The sequence below is a fragment of the Microcebus murinus genome, chromosome 1, assembly GCF_040939455.1.
Source record: "Microcebus murinus isolate Inina chromosome 1, M.murinus_Inina_mat1.0, whole genome shotgun sequence".
NCBI classification, from domain to species: domain Eukaryota; kingdom Metazoa; phylum Chordata; class Mammalia; order Primates; family Cheirogaleidae; genus Microcebus; species Microcebus murinus.
The window spans coordinates 69,366,882-69,391,962 of record NC_134104.1 but is presented as its reverse complement, the minus strand read 5'-3'; the positions used below and the strand labels follow the sequence as shown (position 1 = coordinate 69,391,962).

The window sequence follows — 25,081 nt, the reverse complement described above, 5'->3', positions numbered from 1 at the left end:
AGACTGTAGTTTACTAAAAACTATGAACAAATTCTTATGCACACTGCACATATCTTATTTGAAGTAAAAAAACAAACAGGCAAAATCACCTGCATGTGGCCCACAGGCCGTAGTTTGAGGACCCCTGGCCTATAGCATCATGCTTGGAGTGAAAATAGCCACGTGTTTCAGAAACTTCAAAAAGAAGATGAAGAAGTCTAAATTTCTACCATTCTGCACATAAGAGACTACATTGTAAATAGTGCATTGTTCAAGTGACTGAGTTTTTATGTACTTTATTTTGACTCTAGTAATTTTAGATCTTGCTGACTTTACAGAAAACAAAATTGAAAGCAGCCTTCTTTTGGGAGATTATATTAAAGCATTTTCTGCCACAGGCATTGAGCTGAAGGGATGGAAAGGACTTTAATTATAGACAACTGGATTTGAAGTCACCCAGTGGTGGTGACCTCAGACTCCCATCCTGGCAGGAGGAGCTAGAGATGTGTGTTCTCAGCCAGCTGGTCAGTATTAGGGGGGCCAGGGTGCACCCAGTTAAAGAATCTGAGCCAACACAAGCCTGTGCCTTTTAGAAAGGGCCAGTCTGGGCTCCCTTCTGCTGCTGCCTGCAAGGTACTTGCTGTGGGAACTTCTCTTTTGGCTACAGGCTGACTTTCCACTTTTGAGTGCCTCCTTGTGTCAGCCTTGCCCTAGGCATTGAGAATTTCTTGATGATCAAGATAGCTGAGGCTCCTGGCATCACTGGGCTTATGATCTAGTGGGGGAAGGTAATGGAAATAAACAAGCTAATTTTGGATTAAGATACGTGCTACGGGAGTGATCTCATAGACAGCAACCTCTGTGTATTGTATGGGCACTATTTCAGTAAGGGTGTCAGAAACAGCCACTCTGGGGCCTGAAGTGTCAGAGGACTCGGCATCCAGGCTGAGGGCAGAGCGAGGGCCCGGGCTCTGAAGCAGGAGATAGCTCGGCCTAGCAAGGAGTTGTCAGAAGGTCAGCCTTGGCCAAAGTGCTGTGAGCAAAGGGGAAGGTGGCCTGGTAAGGTTAGAAAGGGAGGTAGAGGACAGCCCCAGCAGGCCTGGAGGAGAGGATTTAAGCAGGCCAGTGGCATAAACTGACTCGTGTTACAAAGATCTCAACACTGGTTGCAGAACAGAGTGAGGTGTGTAGGGGCAGAAGCACAAAGATAACACAAGGGAAGGCCCCCTGCTTGCTTTCCTTTCCTGGCGATTAAACAGATTAAACACTCACCTGCCTCCTGCAGTGCACACTGGCCAGCGAAGGAACTTGCTTCTGACCTATTGGCCCAGGAGGCTGGTAACAGTCAGGTTTGGGGTGGCAGCAAACAAACAGGGGGAGCTGCCTCCCAGGCGGTACCTCATGCCTGGAGAGAACAATGTGACCAACTATACCCAGCCAGGCAGGGAGAGGCCCAAACCCATCTACCAGGAAGAACAACAGCTCCCTCAGGCTCTCCCGGCCTCACTCAACTTCCTCCCAGCCTCCCCTTCCTTCCATCAGGCCTGGAGGAGTCACTGTTTACCAGAACAGGAGGGCAGCTCACTACGGAGTTAACTGACAGTTAACAATGCATTGCTAGTCATGGCGCTAAGTAGCATTAAGGTGACAACACCAAGTGATACATGGACATATTACAGTAAGGGTGATTTAACCTTGAATGGGGGTGGAAGGGGGAGATTGTGTGTTTTAATTTTGATCGAATCTCTCATTTTGTAGCTCCAGCTCCATGCTGTAATGAGTTATTAATGAATTCAGTCTCAGCCAGAGCCCCCGTGTTTGTCGGGGCAGGGGGAGCGAGGTGGAGAGCTGGGTTTCATGGTATGTGGCATGGGGCTGGGCAAGCTGCCTGCAGAGGCATGGGGGCACATCAGCAGTGAAGGCTGGTGCCCTGGGTCCCCACAGGTGGATGGTTTGTAGGTATGAGGAACACGGACAAGGCACAGGGCTCAGGCTCACTGAGTCAGAGTCCCCAAGGGATTAGATCCCTGAGTTTTCTAGTGGATGCCTGGTTTGGGGATCACTGCTCTGGGCCAACCTCACCATGTTACAGGTGGGTGATGACTCGTCCAGGGTTGCCCAGTGCATAGATGGCACAGCTAGAGCCAGAACCCAGGTTTCCAGACACCCTGGCTCCTGACTTTTCCCATCTCATGGGGCTGCAGCTTGAGAGAGAGGTACAGGAGGGGACTGCCTGGCACCAGGACTGGATCTGGGTGGACCAGCCCCGTTTGATTTTCACACCCTAAAAGAAGCATGGGCTAATTCCCTGAAGGCAACAAGGTAATGCTGAGGGTGCATTTTGTGTTTCAGAACCACCAGGAGGAAGTGGGCCATTCTACCACTTGTTGCCACGATGCTGGCCACCCGCCTCTCCAGACTCCTGTCACAGCTCCCAGGAAAAACCCTCAGTATGTATGACAGAGAACATGGAGCAAGGTAAGCAACTAAGGGTGGAGATGGCCTTGAGGGTCACACTTTCTGAGCAAGCAGAGCCATTCACACATGGATGGAGCAGGCGGCGATGAGCTGTCTCTCAGTACCTGTGTCTGCTAGCAAAGGAAACCCAAAGGTGTCCTTGGAAGACAGACCTTCCCAGGTCTCACAGGGCAGAGAAGAATATCTTTCCTAATGGCTTTTTAAAAACCTCTAAAAATCACTTTAGACTTGTACAAAAGCTGCAAAAATAGTATAAAGGGTTCCTGGATCTCCTTCACTTAACTTCCTCAGATGCTGACACCTTACACAACCATAGTGCAATGATCAAAATCAGGAAATGACCATTGACATAATACTATTAACAAATCTATAGACGTTATTCAAATTTGCCAAGTGGCTCCCGGATGGGCCTCTCTTATCCTAGTTTCGACCATGTCAAGCCTAGGCTCATATATTAATAGCTTCCTTTGGCAGCCACATCGTACTTGTGCTTTGTGGTCGACCAGACTACATTTTTTTCACCAATGCTGCTGTGAGGGCATGTTTTTCCTGAGCTGTACTTGTGCACTGCTATTTGTCCCTCTTAAGCCCCACCTTGTTAGATTAAGCCTGTCCAGTCAACTCATGGCTGCTCTGAGCAGAAAGCTGGGTTACTGGTTTTTGTCGCTGATTCAACAAGCGGTAGAAATGCAAATTAAAATCACAATGAAATATCATGATATAGTTTTCAGCATGTCTAAAATAGAAAATAGTGACACCACCAAATGCGGGCAAGGATATAGAGAAACTGGGTCATTCGTAATTGCTGCTGGGAATGGAGAATGCTACAGCCACTCTGGTAAATAGTTTACCAGTTTTGTAAAAAATTAAACATGCAACTGCCATGTGACCCGGAAATTACACCCGTGGGCATTTATCCAAGAGAAATAAAAACATGTGCACAAAGACCCATAGAGTAATGTTTATAGCAGCTTTATTCATAATATTTACAAACTGGAAACAACCCAGATGTCCTTGAGTGGGTAAATAGTTAAACTGTGTTACACCCATGCCATGGAGCACTACTTAGCAATAAAAAGTAACAAACTATTGATACACAACATGTGGATGAATCTCCAGAGAATTATGGTTGCATGAAAAATGCCAGTTCCCATTATACTGTATGATTCCATTTGTATGACATTCTTGAAATGACAGAATTGTAGAGATGGAGAATAGATTAATGATTAGAGAGGGTATGGGCTGGGAAGAAAGTAGGTGTAGGTATAAAGGGTAACAAGAAGGATCCTTGTGGTGATGGAAATGTTATGTATTTTTGCTGTATCAATGTCAATATCTTGGTTGATTATATCATATTGTACTATAGTTTTGCAAGATGCTGCCATTAGGGGAAATTGGGTAAAAGGGACCTGGCATCTCTCTGTATTATTTCTTAATTTCTTAACTGCATGTGAATCTACAGTTATTTCAAAATAAAAAGTTTAATTGAACAGAGCTTTGGGGATAGGAAGCTTAACCTACTGGGAGTTAAGACATTGAATTTGCAGAAGGCTTTAACAAAGCTCTATCACTTAAAGGATAGCACGTCCTTGCATTTGTCTGAAACATTACCTATTTATGTCACCTTGGAAAGCAGAAGATGGAGCTTTATTGGAGTGGGACACAGAACAGTCAAGTTTTGACAGGGCCTCCCAACAAAAGTAGCTTCTGGATTGGCATTATGCTCAGGAAAGCCCTTGCTGTACAGTGGCAAAGACAGCCACTGCAAATGCGGGCTCAAGCAGCCCTGCAGAAAGAGGGCCTCCTGCTCAGCCCTACTAGCAAGCTGTGTCCAAGAGCCTGGTGTGGGGAGACGGTCAGTGCTACTTTGGGCTGGGTAGTGGCTGAGGGTTCTCCCAGTTGGTTCTGCCCTGGAAATAAGGTCTAGGACTGCAGCCCCCTGCTCATGGCTTCCTTTTCTCTTGCAGACGCCCACTGTTGTTTTGCTCTGCCTCCTTTATCCCAGTGAGCCGGACATATGCTGGTGAGGTGGACCCGGTGAGTGGAAGCCCAGCTACCTGGGAACCAGTCGGTTGGTCAGAGCCCTTCCCTCTGAGCCCCCTGGCCCTGAGCTATCTTCAGAGTAGGACTTCAGTGCTTCCAGGACATTCACAGTCACTTTCTCCCTTACCCCTCCCTCAGAGCCCCTTCCTTCTACATGAGGGAAGCAGTAATGAGGAAGGTGTCAGTGGAGGTCTGGAGGGATCCAGAACTCTCATTCCATACCCAGCAACTTAGGGACTAAGAGTTTAGGATCTTGGCTGGGTGCGGTGGCTCACACCTGTAATCCTAGCACTCTGGGAGGCCGAGGCAGGCGGATTGCTCGAGGTCAGGAGTTCGAAACCAGCCTGAGCAAGAGCGAGACCCCGTCTCTACTATAAATAGAAAGAAATTAATTGGCCAACTAATATATATACAAAAAATTAGCCGGGCATGATGGCGTGTGCCTGTAGTCCCAGCTACTCGGGAGGCTGAGGCAGGAGAATTGCTTGAGCCCAGGAGTTTGTGGTTGCTGTGAGGTAGGCTGATGCCACGGCACTCACTCTAGCCTGGGCAACAAAGCGAGACTCTGTCTCAAAAAAAAAAAAAAGTTTAGACTCTGGGATCTCAGCCCTAATTTCAATTCCAGCTCCATCACTAACTACATTGGGCATTAAAAAATACCTCTGTTTCCCACTTGTAACATGGTATAGTAATCATACTTACTATATAGGGCTATTGTGAGGATTAAATAAGAATAGCGTATGCGAAGTGCCTTGCACATGATAGATATTTAATAAACACTAGCTCTGATGATAAAGATGCTGAAGACAATGGTAACAATGGTGATCATAGATGAGGAAGCTAAGATTCTGAAAGCAAAAGTGATTTCCCCAGGCAGCATTGTCAATTGTTGATAGAGTCTGAGTTAAAACCTGGTCTCTTGGCCGGGAGCGGTGGCTCACGCCTGTAATCCTAGCACTCTGGGAGGCCGAGGCAGGCGGATTGCTCGAGGTCAGGAGTTCGAAACCAGCCTGAGCAAGAGCGCGACCCCATCTCTACTATAAATAGAAAGAAATTAATTGGTCAACTAATATATATACAAAAAATTAGCCGAGCATGGTGGCACATGCCTGTAGTCCCAGCTACTCGGGAGGCTGAGGCAGCAGGATTGCTTGAGCCCAGGAGTTTGAGGTTGCTGTGAGCCAGGCTGATGCCACGGCACTCACCCTAGCCTGGGCAACAAAGCGAAACTCTGTCTCAAAAAAAAGAAAAAGAAAAAACCTGGTCTCTTGATCATGAGTCCAAGCTTTTGCAGTATACCACAGTTCTTCTCCACACAGCAAGGCCTGGGCGGCTCAGGAAGCACCAAATTTAATGCCCAGGGTGGGAAGCCTGGTCACTCTGCCACAGGACCTTGGGTTCCTAATGTGGGTTCTGACCTTCTAAAACAGGTTGGCAGCAAAGCTGTCCTGGTCACAGGCTGCGACTCTGGATTTGGGTTCTCCTTGGCCAAGCACCTGCACTCAAAAGGCTTCCTTGTGTTTGCTGGCTGCTTAATGAAGGTAAGAGATGGGTCATCTTCTCCACCTTTGTCCTTTATACATAGTCACTGTTTTGTGGTTTTTAAAAAATTGCTTTCCTAACATCTGGCTCATTTGTTGCTTAAAACAGCCTGTATCTTTTCAACTGGCTTTAGTCTCACTTGTGCTTCATATAATAGCTTTGTCCATCCATCCATCCATCCACCCATCCACCCATCCACCCACTCATCTGCCAAATGCTAATGATGTGCCTGACACTTTGCTAGGTGCTGTAGAAGAATAAGACCTGGTCCCTGCCTCACAGGAGCTCACTGTCCAGTGGCGAGGGGACAGCCATGCATAGACACAGCTGAAGAATTAGAGTGAAGAACATTTTCAGGGATGTGCAAGAACATTCAATGAGAGTACGTAAGAAGATTGATTCTGGGCCATGGAGCATAAATAATGCTGTCATAGGTGGAGACTAGTAGGAGTGATCTTCCAGACAGAAGGCATAGCCTGAGCATAGGCCTGAAAGCTCAGGGTCATTTGGGACACATCGAGTGGAATGAAGCACTGACACATGAGGCTACGAGAATAAGCAGGGGAAAGTCCCTCAATTTAGAGAGTTGTGCAACCATCACCACAGTCCATTTCTGGAACATTTCCATCTCTCACAATCTCCCTCTTGACCATTTACAGTTAATCCCTACCCCTGCTCTATCCTTAGGCAGCAACTGATTGCTATTAGATTTAGGTTTTCTGGACATTTCATCTACATGGAATCATACAATGCATGGCCTTTCATACCAGGCTTCTTTCACTCAGCATCATGTCTTTGAGATTGATCCATGTTGTAGAATGTATCAGTAGTCCATTCCTTTTTATGGCTGAATGGTATTCTATTGTATAAATATACTAGATTTTAAAACATCTATTGACTAGTCGATACCTATTTGGATTGAAGTGTTTGGATTTTTGGTTATTATGAATAATGCTGTACATATCTGTGTGTAGACATGTGTCTTTACCTGGTTCCTTTTAACGAAATTTGCAAACCAAAGTCTGGGCATTAGGTGTGCTCATTGCTCATGGGACATGGGGCATGGCTGATCTCTGTTCCTCTCCATGGACAGAGCTGGAAGATGTATATATAATCACACACACATATGCACACACTGTATTTATATCTGTCTCATATATATGATGTCACTAGAACCTCATTTATTTTACATTTGTAAATATAAAATAAATATAAATATAATAATAAATTATAAAGTTATAAATATAAATGAGAGCAACCCAGGCTTGGGTGGCTGAGGCATCCATGCCGCAGTGAAGGTGCGATGGCCGGGAAGGTGTGGCTATCAACTGCTCCGGCAGCAGGCTTTCCTGCAGGACAGTCTGAGCGATGCATCTCCATGGTCACCACGGTAGAGCTTAATGGTTTTTTCGGCTATTGACTGAGGGTTTACAAAATACTGTTTTAAAAATCTACTTGGATTAATTCTTGGTTTTCTTTGTCATTCTATTTATTTGACATACTGGGCCATTTATTTACTTGTTTATGTTTTGTTTTCCCCCATTCTTGTTGATGTGATTTAATTTTTGAATATGTAAGCCTTATTATTAACAAGACTATAAAGTCAAAATTATATAAAAGGTACACTCAAAGTGGTGTTACTGCCCCATCTATCTTTTCCTCTCTATTCTCTTCATTTCCCCCATTTTACCCAAATGTTTGCACATTGTATACACTCTTTTGTACTTTTAAAAAAATTAACAACATATCTTGGAAATGAGTCCATATGACTTCACAAAGATCTTCTTCATTTTATTAAATAGCTTCACGGTACTCTACTGAGTGGGTAGACCGTAATTTACTCTGTTAGTCTTCATAGATGAACTTTTGCTTTTAGGTTGTTTTCAATATTTTGTAATTACAAATAATGCCAACCATGTGACTATGTATTTTTGTATTGTTGGAGGTTTATCTTTAGGGTAATTTCCTAAGGGTGAAATTACTCTTAGGTCATAAGGTAAATAAAACATGTTGTTATTGAAGATAGTCCCAAATTTCCCACCACAGGGGGGTTGTGTAATTTTACATCCCCATCAATAGTGTATGAGTGCCTGTTTCCACACACTTTCACCAATAGAGTCTGCTTCAAGCTTTTGGTTTTTGTCAGTCTGATAGGTGAGAAATGTATCTCAGTGTAGTTTTAATTTTTATTTCTCTTATGTGTGCACACCCCTGTTATTTAAGAGCATGCCCCAGAAACTGCACATATATTACCTGTGCTCTCATTCTATTGGCCAGAACTTAGTCATCTGGCCTTACCCGGCCACCAGGGAGGCTGGGAAATGTAGTGGGTATTCTGAGACAATATGTACCTGACTGAAACATCAGGTGCTCCACTGCTGTAGAAGAAGGGAAGAATGGATGTTTGGGACAATTTGCTGTCTCTGCCCCGTGAGTGAGACATTTTTCCTTATTTTGAAGGCAGCAGGAACCCAAGGAAGGAATTTTTATATTGTATTTGATATGTCTGTGAAGTTTGATATCTGTTCAATATAAAAGTTTCAATAATAAAAACAAGTACGAAACATAAAGTAATTCTCATTGCCATGCTCTTAACATCATTCCAAATCAGAGAAGGTTTTGTTTGTCCTTTTAATCTTCTTTTGAATTGTAAAAATAATAGTATGTAGTATAATAAATTCAAACAATACAGAAGTGTATGATGGACAAAGAGTGAAGTCTTCCCAATCTCTTGCCCCAAGGTAACGTAAATGCAGGTATATGCATAATTTGTTATTTTTACAAGTTGAGTATCCCTTATCCAAAATGCTCGGGACCATAAGAGTTTTGGATTTTAGATTTTTCCGGAATTTGGAATATTTGCATTGTACCAACCAGTTCAGCATCCCTGATCCAAAAATCTGAAATCTGAAATGCTCCAGTGAATCTTTCCTTTGAGTGTCATGTTGGCGCTCGAAAAGTTTCAGATTTTTGAGTGTTTCGGATTTCAGGTTTATGGATGAGGGAAACTCAGCCTGCGTAATCAAAGCCACAGCGAGTTGCCTCTCACATACATCTTTGCCTGCTTTCACTGGCAATTCCTAGGACAATCTTGTGGATGTGAAAGTGCTAGTTGGAAAGGAGCGCAGGTTTTAGGTTTTGTTCAAATCTGCCAAACTGCTTCCCTAAAAGCCTCTCCACGGTCTCCTCCTCCTGGCAGCACATGAGAGAACCTGCTTTCTCATGAGGGTTGGTGGGGGGATGGGTGTGACCTGCTTGGAGCTGGGTTCTCTGCATAATGTGGACTTGCCACAGCAGGTCCTGGTAGGAACTGTGATGCCACATAAACATTTTAAATTCCTTTGTCATATGTTCAGTGTCTGTGACATTGTCCTAATTTGTCTAGAGACACAGGGAGCCACAATGCAGGGCAGAGGTTGCTCAGTGCTGCAGAAGAGCCTTCAAGAGGGAGTCAGGGGCTTGGGTTCTAGTCCCAGATCAGCCACTAACCCTGGAATTGGACAAACACTTCCCTTCCCTGGGCCTCCGTTTCCTCTTACTTACAATAATAGGATTGGACTGGTGATCTTAGATCTTCCACTCCTATGGCAGTAATTCTATGATTAGGTAACTGGTATTTTTTTTTTTTTTTTTTTTTTTTTTTTGAGACAGAGTCTCGCTTTCTTGCCCAGGCTAGAGTGAGTGCCATGGCGTCAGCCTCGCTCACAGCAACCTCAAACTCCTGGGCTCAAGCGATCCTCCTGCCTCAGCCTCCTGAGTAGCTGGGACTACAGGCACGAGCCACCATGCCCGGCTGATTTTTATATTATATATATTAGTTGGCCAATTAATTTCTTTCTATTTTTATGGTAGAGACGGGGTCTCGCTCAGGCTGGTTTTGAACTCCTGACCTTGAGCAATCCGCCCGCCTCGGCCTCCCAGAGAGCTAGGATTACAGGCGTGAGCCACCGCGCCCGGCCGGTAACTGGTATTTTGAAGAAAGGACCAGACAAGATCATTGCCAGGCTATATGTATTGGATCTACCTCTTGATTAATTCTACCTGATATCTCATGTTACTTATGCAAATCGGAAAGCAGTCAGAGCCACCTTGGGAGCTGAAAGGGGGGTGCTGAGATGTTAGCCACAGGACAGATTCTAGCTATGTCTGTACCCAAACACTCTGCCTGCTCTTTAGAGCTATCCCTCCTCTTAAGCCTCAGCCCTCGTTGCCTTGGGCCAATCAAGGACTTAGCTCCAGTGGATGTCTCCACCCTCCTACATCATTAACTCCTCACTCTCTACTGGACCATTCTGGTACACACACACCAACCCATATACCACCACATCCTATGTGCACTACCTCCCCATTTCTCTGCTCCCCTTTGTAGAAAAGCACCCCTAGAGGGTTGTTTATATGATTTTCACATATTTACCTCCCATTTTCTTTTCAACCCACCTCAATCAGGCTTTGCCCCTACCACTGTGTTTAGTCAACAAGTATTTATAGAGCACTTACAATGCACCAACGGTATACTCTGTTGGAGACACAGCATATAACAATTCAGTGAGAAGTTCTTGCTCTTGTGGCACTTACATATCAAGGAGGCAGGGCGAAGACAGATAAGGAATAAGATAAATAGGTACATTGCATCTCTGTGGGATGATAAAAGCTCTGGAGAAAAATCAAGCAGGAAAAGAAGATGAAGTGTGAATGTGGTGGAGGGAGCATTCAATTTTCCAGAGGGAAGAAGACCTCCCAGAGAAGGTAGGCTGGAGCTGCCCTGCCCAAGGGAGGTGAGAGAGCAAGTGCTGCAGATGTCTAGGGGAAGAGGGGACAGCCAAGCACAAAGGTCCAGAGGAGGGAGTGGCCTGGTGTGTCCGAAAGAGCAGGAAGTCGCTGTGGCCACATAGAGTGAAGGGGAGGTGGTACATGCAGGTGTAGTGTGCTGCCAGGGCTGGCCAGGCGCAGATCTTGTGTCAGCACTGGGAGGCTTAGTGGGAGGTGGTATCTTGTCACCCTCTGGAAGGACGAGCAGTGGTTCCCTGTGAAATGGGAGGGGGTGGCCTATTGAGGCCCTGCCAGTAGTTTGAGGTAGCTGAAGCGCTGTGGAGGAAGAAGTGGGGAGCTGGGACAGGAAGCAGGACCAGACCTGAAGGGCCTGAGTGCCTCTGACCGGCTTTTATCAGGGACACCTGCAGCCCTATTCTGCCAGGTTCATGGCCACTTCTCAGAACACGGCTACTCAACCAGCAGCAGCTCTTTTTTTTTTTTTTTTGAGACAGAGTCTCGCTTTGTTGCCCAGGCTAGAGTGAGTGCCGTGGCGTCAGCCTAGCTCCCAGCAACCTCAATCTCCTGGACTCAAGCGATCCTCCTGCCTCAGCCTCCTGAGTAGCTGAGACTACAGGCATGCGCCACCATGCCCGGCTAATTTTTTGTATCTATATTAGTTGGCCAATTAATTTCTTTCTATTTATAGTAGAGACGGGGTCTTGCTCTTGCTCAGGCTGGTTTTGAACTCCTGACCTCGAGCAATCCGCCCGCCTCGGCCTCCCAGAGTGCTAGGATTACAGGCGTGAGCCACCGCGCCCGGCCTGCAGCTCTTGACCAAATTAACCGCTCTAGCTTGTGACTCTTTCTTTCTTGACTTCATGCTCTCTTGGCTCTTCCCACCTCTTTTGCCTGCCCCTTCCTCCTGCTCCCCCTGTAAATATTACGCTGCCCCAGGATTGCCCTTGTCATGGTGTTTCTAACGTGTGGTAAGATGCTCACATAGAACACGTGCCGAGTGTCCTCGTGTCCTGCCCTGAGTGCTAGACCACCTGAAAATGTGTGCTGAGAGACCTAAAACCTTTTAACCAGGAGCGGCTCATCGCCTGCCTCGATGTTATAAGAAATCACAGTGCAAGAAGCTGAGAGGGTGGAAAGGGTCATTAGTGTGCTGTGATATTCTCTCTGGTCTCCAGTAAAAAAGAGTGGGCTTCAGATGAACTCCCTGGAGAGCTTATTGTTTATTTGTGTCTTGGAGTCTGAGGCCACAGAATGTTACGTTAGTATTTACCACAAGAAGTCTAAAGGCCCAAGAATGAGGCCTTTAAAGTTTTAAATTGGATACAAGTTCGAGAGTTTGGGTTTTCACACCAGACTAGGCTGGAGTTATTTGGTTAATAGACTGAACAGGACTCTATGCCAAAACAAAGAGGCTGTCTATTATCTGAAAATGAATGGAAAAGCAACAAGACTTGCCTGAAATTCCCTCAAGGGGAGGAAAAAATAGCTTACAAGTGAGGTTTAAAGGGATAGTGAGAGAAAGAAGTAGGTTTATCAGTAAACCAGTTGCACAAGCACCAACACATCAGGACCATGAGCTCGTCCCTGAGCAGCAGGACAGAGGTGGCCAGAGACTCCAGAGACCTGCAGAGGGACAGAGACACCAGAGCACAGAAACCCTGGAACCAGGGAGGTGGCACAGCCTGCAGTGTGGTCTTGGACTGAGGACAGTGGATCCCTGAAGGGATGGGCCACCACAGTCCGCGGCCAGCAGGCTGAGGGGGTTGGAAGGTTTCCTGTGAATAGCTGGGGGCAAGCTCCAGTCTCTGTCCCTGTTGGCGTGGCTGTCAGGAGCAGGGAGCGGAGGCTGCTCAGAGGCGGATGAGGGTTCCTGGGGTAGTCTGTCAGCTGAAGGTGGGACATGGGGATTTCTCTCCTGGGGAGCCTGAATGCTAACCCTGAAGCCATGGGCCGTGACATTAACCCCAGTTTCCTCTCAGAGGAGGCTCTTTGCTGCCAGACTGCCAAATTAAGAGTTCATGTGGACACCCTGACCTGGAGGTGCAACTGCAGGGGCATTGTTGTGACGCTGGCTAGAGGCACAAGGAGACGTCTTGTGTAGGGGCCTCAGAGGAGCTGAACGATGGCAACAGGGCTAACAACGTCCTGAGAAGGAGGACACTCAGCTCTCGCACATTTAAGCTAGAATCTATAAAAAACACCTCTGAGCTTCAGACCATGTGGGCTCCACTCCAAGAGCATTTGAGGAGCCCCATGGGAAGACTGTATGAAAGCAAGACACGTGTTCTCCTAGTGCCTGTGTCCTGTCTGTGGAAAAGAGAGGTGTCTGTGGGCACTGCACCCTCCCATCCTGGACTTGAAGATGGCGTTGGTTCTTTTTTGGTGGCGCTTTCATGGGAACAACAGTATAAGTTCCAGGCCTGTCGGTTTTGTAGATCTGATACCTGCCGTCCTGTTTGGGAAGGTTGGCATATCCCGGGGATTTCAGAGCCAAGCCCTAAACTAACCGAACCTCCAGCCTGGCTGCTCTGTGCAAAGGTGACTCTGGGTGTAACTGGCATTCCTGGCCCCAGGCTGGGCAGAGACTCTGTGGGTGGGTCATGCCCCATTGCTTCTTCAAAGGGCCACCGGGGAGGCTCCCTTTTGGTGGAAACCAAGCTGCGATGGTGACAGTTTAGGGGTGGAAGGGCTGTTAGGGGAAAGCAGCCAGACCTCGCATCTGATGCCAGGACTATCTCTGTACCGCATTCCCAATGCCCGCCACCAGCCACCCCTCCGACCCCCCGACAATCCCCTCCCTCTACCACTCATTGCCTGAACACCTCCGCGCAGCCCGTGCCATCTCCAGACTGAGAAAGTCACTCATAAGATTTTAAGGTGAACTTGACTTCTTGGCCCTGTTCTCTGTGGCTGTGTAGAGCAAGCTGTTTCTCTCAGTCATGTTCTGCTTGAGTCTTCTTTCTGGAGTAATTATGTCCACACCTTTAGCCCCATTTGACACGGTCCCATTTCTCCTATGTCCCTCTGAAATCACATAACGTGGTTTCTCCATTCCTGGGGATAGGGCCCTCCTCTTACCAGGCTCAGCCTAACCTGCAGAGAACTTTCCACCCTGACGCATGCTGACGTCCTGGGTGTCCTGCCCTTGCCTTGCTGGGATGTTTGCTGCAGGCCCAGCTGCGTGTGCCATGGGCAAGTGCTGGGCTGGACAGTCGGCGTTTCTCTGTCACTTCATTCTCTGTCAGCTGCTCCAGCCCTCCTGTAAGAGGCATCACCGTTCCATGCACCACTCAGAAAAATCACCACCAATTAAGTTATGACTGATGATATCTAATTTTCACATTGATTGTAGCTCATCCCTATAGTGAAAAAAGCGTGTGTCATAGAATAGGATGAAATGTGACCTCATGATGCGAAGGCGAATGAGATAAGCAGAGCACATCAGCGCCTAGCACGACATCGCAAACACTCGCAGCCCCTGCAGCCGGCCAGTGCACCCAAGCAGACCCCTGCCCCCTCCAGCCTCATGCCCACCGCTTCCTTGTGCGTCTACCCGGGGAGCCTGCAGCAGAAGGCTTACAGTGGTGTCCTCTTACCTCTTCTGAAGTGCCCCATCCCCATCAGCCCTCTCTCATTAATGTCCTCAGCTGTCACTGCCTTTGGAAAGTCCCCCTTGCCCACCCCTCCTTCCGTGCCCCCTCCCTCTTCCCACAAGGCCCCGCTCAGCAAGCGCTCACCATATTGTTTGCTCATTCATCCGTCTCCTCTGCTACTTGACTCTTTGAGGACAGCGACTGGCTTCTTTATCTTTGCATCTCCAGTTCCTAGCACAGACCCAGAACAGCACAGAGGCCCCGGACATGTTTGTTGAATGAGTGATGTTTTTCTAGTGTTTGATAATACCTGCATTTGTGTAGTACTTTCTAGTTTAACAGGTTTCTTAAAAATCTATTTCTTTATTCCATTAATCTGAACAGGTCAGGACAGGTGGTGATGTTCTTATTTTACAGCCAGAAAAACTGCACACCTGCTAAGAGACACCCTGGGTGTGCACAAACTAGTTAGGAACTGAGCTGGGGTTAGAGCCTGGCTCTGGCCTCTTACCGGTTTGGGGTTGATGGGGCTTGGAACACAGGTGGTGCCAAACTGGCAGCCTGTTGGTCACATGTGGCCTGTGGATGGGCTTTGGCCCACACAAGTGTTTTTTTCCTCCTAATGTGCATAGGTTGCCAACACTCAATAAATGAGGGGATTTCCCACTTAAATCCCAATTACTAGCTTAAAAATCTAAGCATCCAGCAACCCTGGGCTTATACCACCACATGGACGACAACTGACACATGCTTTCTTCCTCGGGGTCCCGCCCTCCCCATTGTCCAAACTCCCATTAATTTGCAACCCCTGCTTAGAGAAAGAGTCCTGTCAGTGAGGTCTTGGGGCAAGGTCTCCACCCTATTCTTGGCTGTGTCTGTGGCGCTTGGCTTGGCGCTTGATAACGTCGGTGTTCAGGGGTGGAATAGACCACGTGCTGCGGGGGCAGGCCTGGCTGGGCCTGCAGAGAATGCCGTCTGCAGTCGTCAACAAGCTCAAGGCTTTGGCAGGGACCTGGGGCCAGCTCCTGCCTTGGCAGTGGGCCTCATGTCCGAGTCCGCCTCGGGTGGGAAGGAGGGAGGTTGACACCCACGCCTCTCACCTCCCCAGGACAAAGGGCATGATGGGGTCCAGCAGCTGGACAGCTTGAACAGCGACCGACTGAGAACAATCCAGCTCAATGTCTGCAGCAGTGAGGAAGTGGACAAAGCGGTGGAGCTTGTCCGCTCCAGCCTGAAGGACCCCGAGAAAGGTAGGGGGCGCCTTGGGGCAGCAGGGCTCGTATATGGGGCTGTTCGAAGGGGCCCTTCCTGAACACCACCCTCCATCGGCTGGCTTCCTGCTACAAGCCTCCTTTCTTTATTGTTAATTCTTCCTCCTGCACGGGAGGAGGAAGGGGATTAAACACACCGGTGCCGTAGGGCATGTGAAGTACAGCCAGGAGGAGATTTGAGGATCTGTAGGAGTGGGGGAGGGGTATGCACTGGTCAGGTCAGTTGAGCCTGCGCTCACTGAAATGCCCACGCTGCGCCAGGTGCTGCGCTGTGTGCTGGGGACACAAAGATGGGCAAGGCACAGTCTGTCCCCGCTGATCTCACAGTTCAGTGGGGCACTGACTTCAGCACTAGACAGCAGTGCGCTGAGAGAGGCAGAGCAGCACCGGAAAGAGGCTTTAGTCCGGTCTTGGGGGCACGGTGGGAACAGACCGGTTAGGGCAGACTGTGGCAGAGAGCAGGAGGGCCATTCCAGGAGGAGGGGAGGGCATGAACAACAGTGGGGAGAGGCACAGGGTGTGCTGTGCAGTGACAGGCCGTGGGTATCAGGAGTCAAGTCTGGTGGAGGTGGTGGCAGCAAATGGGGCTGGGAGGGAAGCTGTCCAGGCCCTTGGTACCAGGCAGAAGAGCATGGCTGCCTTCCTGAGGACACCCGGGGGCCCTGAAGGGGCCGTCCTGAGGGGAATGCCCTGGTCAGACTTGTGAAGCTCACTCTGAGCACTGCAGCAGCAACAGTGGATTTAAAGGGGGGTTTAAGTATGGGTTTGAGAGTCCTGAACCAAGGGGGTGGGCACTGGGAAAGGAGGGATCAGATTTGAGGAGTATTGAGAAGGCAAAGCTGGCTGGACTTGGTGGCTTGGATGTGGGGACAAGGACAGGTGAGAGGCCCCTATCCTGACCTGGTACCCTTCACTGCAGGAACAATTAGAGGGCTGGGGAGATGCTGAAGTGCCCAGCCTGGGGGAGCGTCCTGGCTGAGGTCAGGTGCTCATGGTGGGAAGGGAGGCTGGAGTGAGGGGAATGCAGGGTAGGAGTCCTGGGGAATGTGAGCTTCTGGGGGCCAGAGGAGGGGAGGGGACAGGTGTCAGAGAGGTTGGACACAGGGCCCCAGAAGCTAAAGGAACAGAAAGTTTGGGGGGCCCTTAGCCAACAGGGCCAAATGCTGCAGAAAGTCCCTGTAGTATAAGGACTCAAGTGACCTTCCAGTTCAGCCATGTGGGGGACCTTGGGGCAGAGACTCTGTTGTACAACCCTGGGGGCACCATTCCCATAGAAGGCAGCAGTGATGGGCAGAGCTCCCTGGAGCTGGGCAGTGCAGCAGCATACGTGAAAAAGCGAGTCTATGAAATTTACCTTTGAGCTCCCTGACGGCCTAGGCAGAAAGGGTATGCCTCACTGAGCTCTGCTCTCCCACAGAGTGGGGTGGGAGCAGCATGCCCAAGTGGCGACTTCGCCAGGTTGGGTGTGACCAGAGCCTGTGCTAGGCCCCAGGTGCTGAGCGAGTATCAGGTTGACATGCTGTCACCCCCCAGCAGCCGCCTCAGAAGCTGTGCCGAGTGGCTATTGGTGGCGCTGTTGCTCAGCGGTCAGCCTGTCACTCAAGTGCCACCTCGTCAGCCCAGTGCCGCCCTCACCCCTCCACAGGCCATTCCCAGGCCCCTCTGTTCTCCCAGGAGAGGCCTGTGAGTCCAACCTCACTGCGCATCTGTTTAATAATTAACAGGCAGAGCCAGCGCCCCTGTCCCGCTAAGAGAAGGCAGGCTGGTCCCGCTGGGATGATTACCAGCCTGGAATGTACAGCCTGCCTCGCCCCTCCTGGTGCTAAATCCTCCTCCCGCCACCTCCCCTGGGCAGCTGGGATATTGCCTCCATAAACCATTAGGCAGGAAAACAGCTGCCTCAGCGCCACTTCATTACAGCCTATGGGTTTGTGGAAAGACTTCATCGAGGACCTGGGCACAGAATGGGGCTGCTCAGGGCCCCTGTCCCCTGCCGCCCGCCCCTGGGGCGGGACCACCTCCATTCTCTGCACTGGACTGGCCAGTTAGCCTAACCGCAGCGGCTGGGCTCCGGGCCACTCATCCCCACCCCCACCCCCACCCTGGGATCCCAGCTCAAACCCCAGCACCAACCCTGGCGCACAAACCTCTCCCTGCTGCTTTTTCCACATGACACATTGGGGGAGGGTTTGATAAACCACTCACCACGACTTAACCACTACTGCATTTTTTGGAAAAAGAATTTGAAGGTTTTTAGGTCTGAAAAAAATAAATCTGTAAGAGATGCGGCTGTGTGCCGCCCCCCCTTCTCCTCCTCTTGTCTCTTCCTCCCTCCTTCCCTCTCCCTTTTCCCCTCCATTCTCCACCTCCTCTCCTCCTCTCTCCCTCCCCTCTGCCTTGGGCTGTCTTTTTCCTGGTAAGGCTGGGAAATTCCGCCTTCTCAGGCAATGCTGGCTTTGAACACCAGGTGGCGCCGTCTCGGGGCTTTCAGACCAGCAGGGGCTGCCTCTGGTTCTCCCAGACAGGAACCTTTCGGGAGAGGTGTCCCTTCCCTTCCCCATCCCCCCACCATGGGAGCACATTTTGGTGGTGAGTTTGATGTCCTTCACCCTGGCTTTGTGGAGCAGTTGTGCCCAAGCCCAGGGAGCCAGCCATGGGGGCGAGATGAAGGGATTGTCTGACTAGAGCACCAGGGCCATCTGCCACCAGCCCCTCCCCGCAGCAGGGCTCTGAGGGACTGGACATCTGGAGCCTGCGACTGGCCCTCCCCACCCCCACCCCAGGGGAAAGCGGAGCGAGTGGGCCCCAGCTGTGTCATGGCCTGATCTTGGCACCATCAATACCAGTCAGTCAGTAAACATTGAGCGCCTGCTGCATACTTCATAGTGTGCTGAGCGCTAGCAGGGTATGACCTAACAGGAGGAGTTTGTGGTTGGACACCAGTCAAGAGGAAGTCAGTGGCTTCGGGACAGGACCTCTGAGGAGGTGACAGCACTGGGGTGTTATGCATGGACAGGGAAGACTCTACATCTGGGACACCCTCAGTCTGGGAGGCAGAAGACTGGGCTTCACCTCTTAATAAAAGCCTGGCTTTGGCCTTGAACCTTCAGCTGTGGGGGCCTCAGCTTGCCCATCTGTGAAGTGGGGAAAGTGCTCTGCGCGCCGTCCAGTGCTCACACTAGATCCGACCACTGAGGGAGCATGGCTAGAATTTCAGCACAAGCGGCTCTCAGGCTGGGGGGTGGGGAGCAGGCGGGGCAGGAGGGGCCCTGATGATGGCGGTGGCAGGCTGTTCTCACTCAGGAAGGCAGAGTCCATGATGGGGAGTGGGAGCGAAGCCTGGGAAAGGCCCTGTACCCTGCTACAGGATGGGGACCCTGGGAGCAGGAAATGGCTGGGGAGAGGAAGGTGGGTGGCTGAGAGGGTGGGGTGAGGATGGAGGTGGAGAGAAAGAGCTCCACAGGGAGCTCCCCAGGAGGAGGCTTCTCCCATGGTACAGGAGAGAGGTATCGGCCAGCTAATGCAGGCGGCAGCAGGAAGGAAGAATCCAGAAAGAAGAATCTAATGACCCAGCAGAGAAAACCGGCAGCAGCAGGGCTCAGTGTGAGGCTGTGTCCTCAGACGGACCTGGACCCAGATCCCCTCCACGCCACCTGTTCACTGGGTGGCATTGAGCAAGGTGCTCAACCTCTCCCAGCCTCGGTTACCTCAACCAGATACGGGACAACTTAGTCTCTACTGTAGAGTTGATTGTGAGGATCAGGTGAGTTAATGGATGCACAGTGTTTCGTGTGGGGCCTGGCAGCTGTCACCTCAATCTTTGGCAGTAACAGTAACAGTACTTGGTGACTCCTTTGGTGGGGAGAAGTGAAGAGGCTGGAGAAGTCAAAGATGAAAGTTAACACGGAGGAGGAGCAGGCTGGGGCAGCCTGGGAACTTGGGGTGTTGGCTGTGGTCAGGGTGAGTTGGGGACCTGTGGGACATTCAGGTGGGAGTGAGACAGGAGGAGACTGGAGTTAGGAGAGAGCCGTGACTCCTGAAGGGGACAAGGGAGCCATCATGTGAACGTGATGTTGGGGCTACGCAGGAAAACGCTGTCACCCCGGCCAGCAGGACCGTTCTTGAGGACTCCAGAGAGTGGCGGGGTCCGCAAGCTGTTACTACTTGTCAAGTCAGCAAAGCTCTAATCCAGAAGCAGTGTGCTTGCACAGGCCACATTTAATTAGACTTTTTTGAGGTAGTAGTGTCAGATGTCATTGCTTTATTTTGGGGTGGAAAAAGGACTGTATGCATTTTGGGGCATGTGATATGGTCCCTTATGAATCAAACACAAAACAGCTGGAAATTCCAGGAACATGAAGAAGATGAAGACACCTAAGGGTTGAGTGTAATTCAGGGAAAGTAGGTTAGGACACTGGGGGACACCTGTATCTGGGGGGAGGAGCAGGTGGAAGAAAGGTATCAGGGAGGGTACAGGAAGCGTTGGGTGTCACTGACACCCTGGGTGGAGTGAGCATCGTGAGCATCAGTGGCACCATATCATAGCCAGGTGGAGGAGCGTGAAGCCTGCGGCGGGGGCCTGGGCGTGTACCCTGGAGACCCGGAGCGTGCAGGGTCCGGAGAGCCAGTGTGGCGAGGTGGGAGATGGGGAGGGCAGGCCGTCCTCAGAAGGCTGGCGCGGAGGGGAGGAGAGCAGGTACTACGGTTACAGAAGCTTCTTTAGGCTCTGGAGATTCAGTACTTGTAGACATTCATTCACCTAATTCACATTTATTGAGCACCTAATGCAGACAGCATGGAAGGGAAGGAGCAGGGGCAAGGGAAAAGCTGAAGTTGTGTAAAGGAGAGAGAAGGGTCAGTGTCTTACAGCTTTGAAGATGGCGGGTGAGGCGTCAGCCATGACAGGCGGGGAGGCCTCCTGCAATCCGGGGAAGAGAAGAGGCTGAGACCCAGGGGAGTCTGCAGGGAGAGGGCGGGAGCTGGGGTTGCCCTGGATCACTCTGTGTCATTGGTGTCCTCGGTGAGGTCACGGGTGAGCCCTGAGGGAGCATCGGGAGGCGCCCACATGGCCTCGGTGGGGAGTGGGAGTGAGCTGGTCACAGATACTTTGTTAACCAGCAATTTCCTTCAGTTAATAAATGTCCTTAGTTCTCCATAATTGAAGGAGAAGGCAGCAGAGGTCAGTTGAGGACCTTTAATTTGGGGAACACGGAAGGAAAGCAGCTAGAGACCAATTACTCTGTCATTTACACAAACTCATTTCCATGATTAACTCAGGAACTGAAGCAGGGCTGAGTTCCCACAGTCAGTTCTCGGCCCCAGGAGGGGAGCTCTGAGGCTGTGCCTTGGGAGGGAGCACGCCCTCAGGAGGCTAAACCCTGAGGGTTTCCACAAGAAAACGGCAGGCCTGGGTCTGTCCTGAGGCTCTGGCCCACCCAGCCCTTGCACCCCAAAAAACTGAACTCTAGAAGGGCCCTGCAAAACAACACTGCATCCTCACTGCCACTTTCAGCTCTGCCTCTGACTCACTGGGTAAACTTAAGCCTGTCCTTTTCCCTCAGGGCCTCAGTTTCCCCAGCTATGAGATTAGTTAATAGACTACATGAACTCCAGGGAACCGTCCAGCACCAGCGTTCTCTGGGTCTGCAAAAGCCAGCCACCCTTACTTAGCCTCACAGGAAACTGTCAACCCAGGTGTGCCGTGAGCACGTACATTTCCTCTGCCTGTGTACAGCCCGGTGGGGCCACACGTGTGATGGCCAGCAAGCAGTGCCATGGCTCAGAGGAAGGGAGGAGAGAACAGAGTAGTTGTTAGGAGGGTCTCTGGGTGGAGCAGGACTGGGCCTGCCTGTGATCCAGGCTTGGCTGAACCTCTAATGATGTGTGTCTGAGCAGCGTGGTCCCCTCTCTGGTCCTGCAGCGGGGGGAGGCTTGGCCTGGAAGACCCCTGAAGTTCCTCTAGTTTCTGCAAGGGGGGAGGATGTGAGCCAAAGCTCAGAGGCAGGAGCGAGTACACAGGTGCAGGTGTGGGGATGAGCTAGGTGCATGGAATGGAAGTGGGAGTTTGAGGTGACGTAGGACTTGAGGCAGGGGGCCCTGGCGGGGCCGGGTCATCATGGGCCCGGAGAATTGAGTCAGGCAGATGGGACATGAGCACTGGACATTCTGGACTTAAGGGAGGGTCACAGCCAGCACCTTAGGCCTCTCTATCTCCTGTCACTCTTGAATGACTCCAGAAAGTTTCCTGAGAGCCTCGGGCAAGAGGCTGGGAAGTCACAGGGACAAGGGACAACAGTGGGAGGGGAGTGGGCTGCAGGCTGATGGGTGGTGTCTGAGGCTGAGCCCATGTGGTGACCGCAGGTCTGTCCTCTCCTGTCCAGGGATGTGGGGCCTGGTTAACAACGCGGGCATCTCGACATTCGGGGAGGTGGAGTTCACCAGCATGGAGACATACAAGGAGGTGGCAGATGTGAACCTCTGGGGCCTGGTTCGGACGACGAAATCCTTTCTCCCCCTCATCCGAAGGGCCAAAGGTGAGTGGGGAAGGGAGCTCCTACTTGCCCTAGACCTGCTTCCTCTGTTCATCTTGGCTCCGAATGAAATACCTTTCCCAGTAGATCCAACACCCACAACCCAGCAAGGCTGAGCTCTTGAGTCCTGGGGCCATGCTGGGCGGGGGTGACGGTGGGCACAGGGGCTGTGGCCAGGTGGGAAGGGGCCTGAGGCTTTCAGGAATAGGTCAGCCACCTATGCATAAATGGCTTCGAGATCATAGCAGTGATCCACTCTGGGCACCTAATCTAGGGAAATAATCACCCTTTGCACAAAGCTATATGTACACATCATGGTATCAATAGGGTGTGGTTAAGTATAATGTGCCGGAGCCATTCTGTGGGTTACTATACTATAGTTAAAAAACGAGGCAATTGTGGTATTGAGAATTAATGGTAATAACCAAGACTAGAAATTTGGAAAACAGACACAACATCCAAACCATGGTAGCTAGATGTAAGCAAACCACCTTGGAAGTCACTGACTCTGATTTTCTCTCCAGACTAGCAAATAAGTGTCACAAAAAGAACAAGATGCATAGATCTATCCCGAAGTCCTAACAATAACAGGAATGAATGCAGGGTGCAGCTGTAGGGTTTTAGAAGAAAACCCAACCCTTCAGTGACTTCACACTTAGAGTCTCTGAAAGGCGCCTCCCGTAGCGTGCAGGTGGGCTGTGTGTTTCCTCCTGGGGGCAAGCACGCGGTGGGCAAGCTGATCCCAGGTCTGCCAGGGCTCACCCAGCTGGGCTGAATGTAATCTGCCATCCACCCCATTGCCCCCAGGGCTGGGAGAGCTGTGGTGAGCCCTGCCACCCCTAGGCTGGGCTGTGGCAGAGAGCCTTTCGGGGTCACCACTCCCTTCCAGTGCCTGGGACTCTGCCCTGAAGTCAGGTTCAGAACCCCTGCTCCTGCCACCCCAGGGAGCTTCGGAGCTAACAGCACAGGTCCTGTTCTCTTTCAGGGTTGCCTTAAGGGCCTTCCTGGCAGCTGCAGCCTGGGGGTACCCCCTCTTCTGCACAGCCGGCTCCATCCCTAGCCTTGCCATCGTGATGGACACTGGACCTGGTGTGCTGCTTGTCTGCACATCTTACTAGCTGAGCTGAACTTTAAGGTCTATGAGGACGAGGAGGAGGTTTTAGACTGTATTTCTCCCTGACCAGCATCAGAACTTGCCTGTTGTGAACTCTCCGATCCGCACAGACACAGCTGTCTCACCTCCAACGTTCTCTCACTGCATTTCGCCCCCAAATTACTATCACTGGGCAGGGCTTTGTCTGGTTTTTGAGTTAGTTGACTGTTGCCCATTATTTTGCGCCCTGCTGGCATGCAGGCCTGCTTCTCACTCATTGCTCCTCCTCTTTCCTGCCTGGCACACCTGGGCACCTGGGGAAGATCAAGATGCTGATGTGTGGGCCTGAGCTGGCCTTGCTACCGCATGGGAAGCCCCCGACCCTGGGTGGCTCAGAAATGGTCCCAGCCAGGCCTCTGGAAACATGCCAGGCCCCCGCCCTCTGCCACACAGGCCAGTGCCACCTGAGCAGGTGTTTGCTTTCTCCCTCTGCAGGCCGCGTCGTCAACATCGGCAGCATGCTGGGCCGCATGGCCAACCCCGCCCGCTCCGCGTACTGCATCACCAAGTTCGGGGTAGAGGCTTTCTCTGACTGCCTGCGCTATGAGATGCACCCCCTGGGTGTGAAGGTCAGTGTGGTGGAGCCCGGCAACTTCATCGCTGCCACCAGCCTCTATAGCCCTGAGAGCATCCGGGCCACTGCCAAGAAGTTGTGGGACGGGCTGCCTGACATCGTGCGCAACGACTACGGCAAGAAGTACTTCGACGAGAAGATTGCCAAGGTGGAGAACTACTGCAACAGCGGCTCCACGGACATGACCCCCGTCATTGATGCCATCACACACGCCCTGACCGCTGCCACACCCTACACCCGCTACCACCCCATGGACTACTACTGGTGGGTGCGAATGCAGATCATGACCCACTTGCCCGGAGCAATCTCCGACAAGATCTACATACACTGACAGTTTCACCAGGGCCGCTGTGGGGGAGCCCTGGCCGGAGGGAGGGCGGAGGAGGGCGGAGGAGGGCGGCTCAAATGGTGAGGTCCACTTGAGTCTTCACGTGTGTGTTATCATTGTCCCAAGGGAACCCATTGCTAGTTTTAGCATTGACCAGAGGGAACAACCCCGCCTGACTTGTTTACCTTCACAAACAGAGTGTATAGCGGCGGGCAGGGGCCACTGAGCCTCAGAGCAAAGAGGGTGCATCCGTCTATCTGGAATTCATTTCATACAGAGGTTTTGGGAAAACATCATTATATTAAAAACAGATTTATTATAGAATAGAATCCAGATCCTTTTACATCCTTAAGCCAAAATATCACTTCAAACATTTTATCTCATTTGATCCTTAAGCCAGCCCCATGAGTAAAAAGGACAGATTTTTTTTTCTGTAAAAACATGAAGAATCTGCAGCTCAAAAAGGATACATAAAATAACCCTTTTATTGCTTATAAATGGTCCAAGTCATGTGTTCCCGTCACTGCTGTTGAGACACTTCACATGCTGCATTCCAGGGCTGTTTGGGATCCGTTTATCCAAGAAGCCTCTGCCTAACTGTGTCCTTGCCCGAGCCACACACACCAGTGCCCCCGTGTACCTCCGCGCGCCCGTGGTGCTGGGTGACTGGTGCTGCTGAATGGGGGGGTGGGGGGCGTGGGAATCATTCTGGAGATTTCCATTTGAGATTTCTCCAACCTTTTTTAGGACTTAGAAAAGACGTGTGTGGAGGTGCTCCTTGACTAAGAGGACAGGTCATTTATGGTTTGGGTCTGCTTGG

The 25,081-nt window shown here is 50.6% G+C and overlaps 1 protein-coding gene across 3 annotated transcripts in view; it reads left to right on the top strand.

Moving 5' to 3' along the window:
- Nucleotides 1-24,759, top strand: part of BDH1 (3-hydroxybutyrate dehydrogenase 1) — a 35,823-nt gene extending 11,064 nt beyond the window's left edge. For all 3 annotated transcript variants that reach the window (XM_076002757.1, XM_076002758.1, XM_076002755.1), the window contains exons 2-7: nt 2,332-2,457; nt 4,425-4,494; nt 5,931-6,041; nt 15,514-15,655; nt 22,057-22,209; nt 23,795-24,759. In XM_076002757.1, the coding sequence (XP_075858872.1) occupies nt 2,375-2,457; nt 4,425-4,494; nt 5,931-6,041; nt 15,514-15,655; nt 22,057-22,209; nt 23,795-24,264 (1,029 nt within the window). In that variant the 5' untranslated portion in view covers nt 2,332-2,374 and the 3' untranslated portion in view covers nt 24,265-24,759. The remainder of the gene's footprint in view (nt 1-2,331; nt 2,458-4,424; nt 4,495-5,930; nt 6,042-15,513; nt 15,656-22,056; nt 22,210-23,794) is intronic.
- The last annotated feature ends 322 nt before the right edge of the window (nt 24,760-25,081 follow it).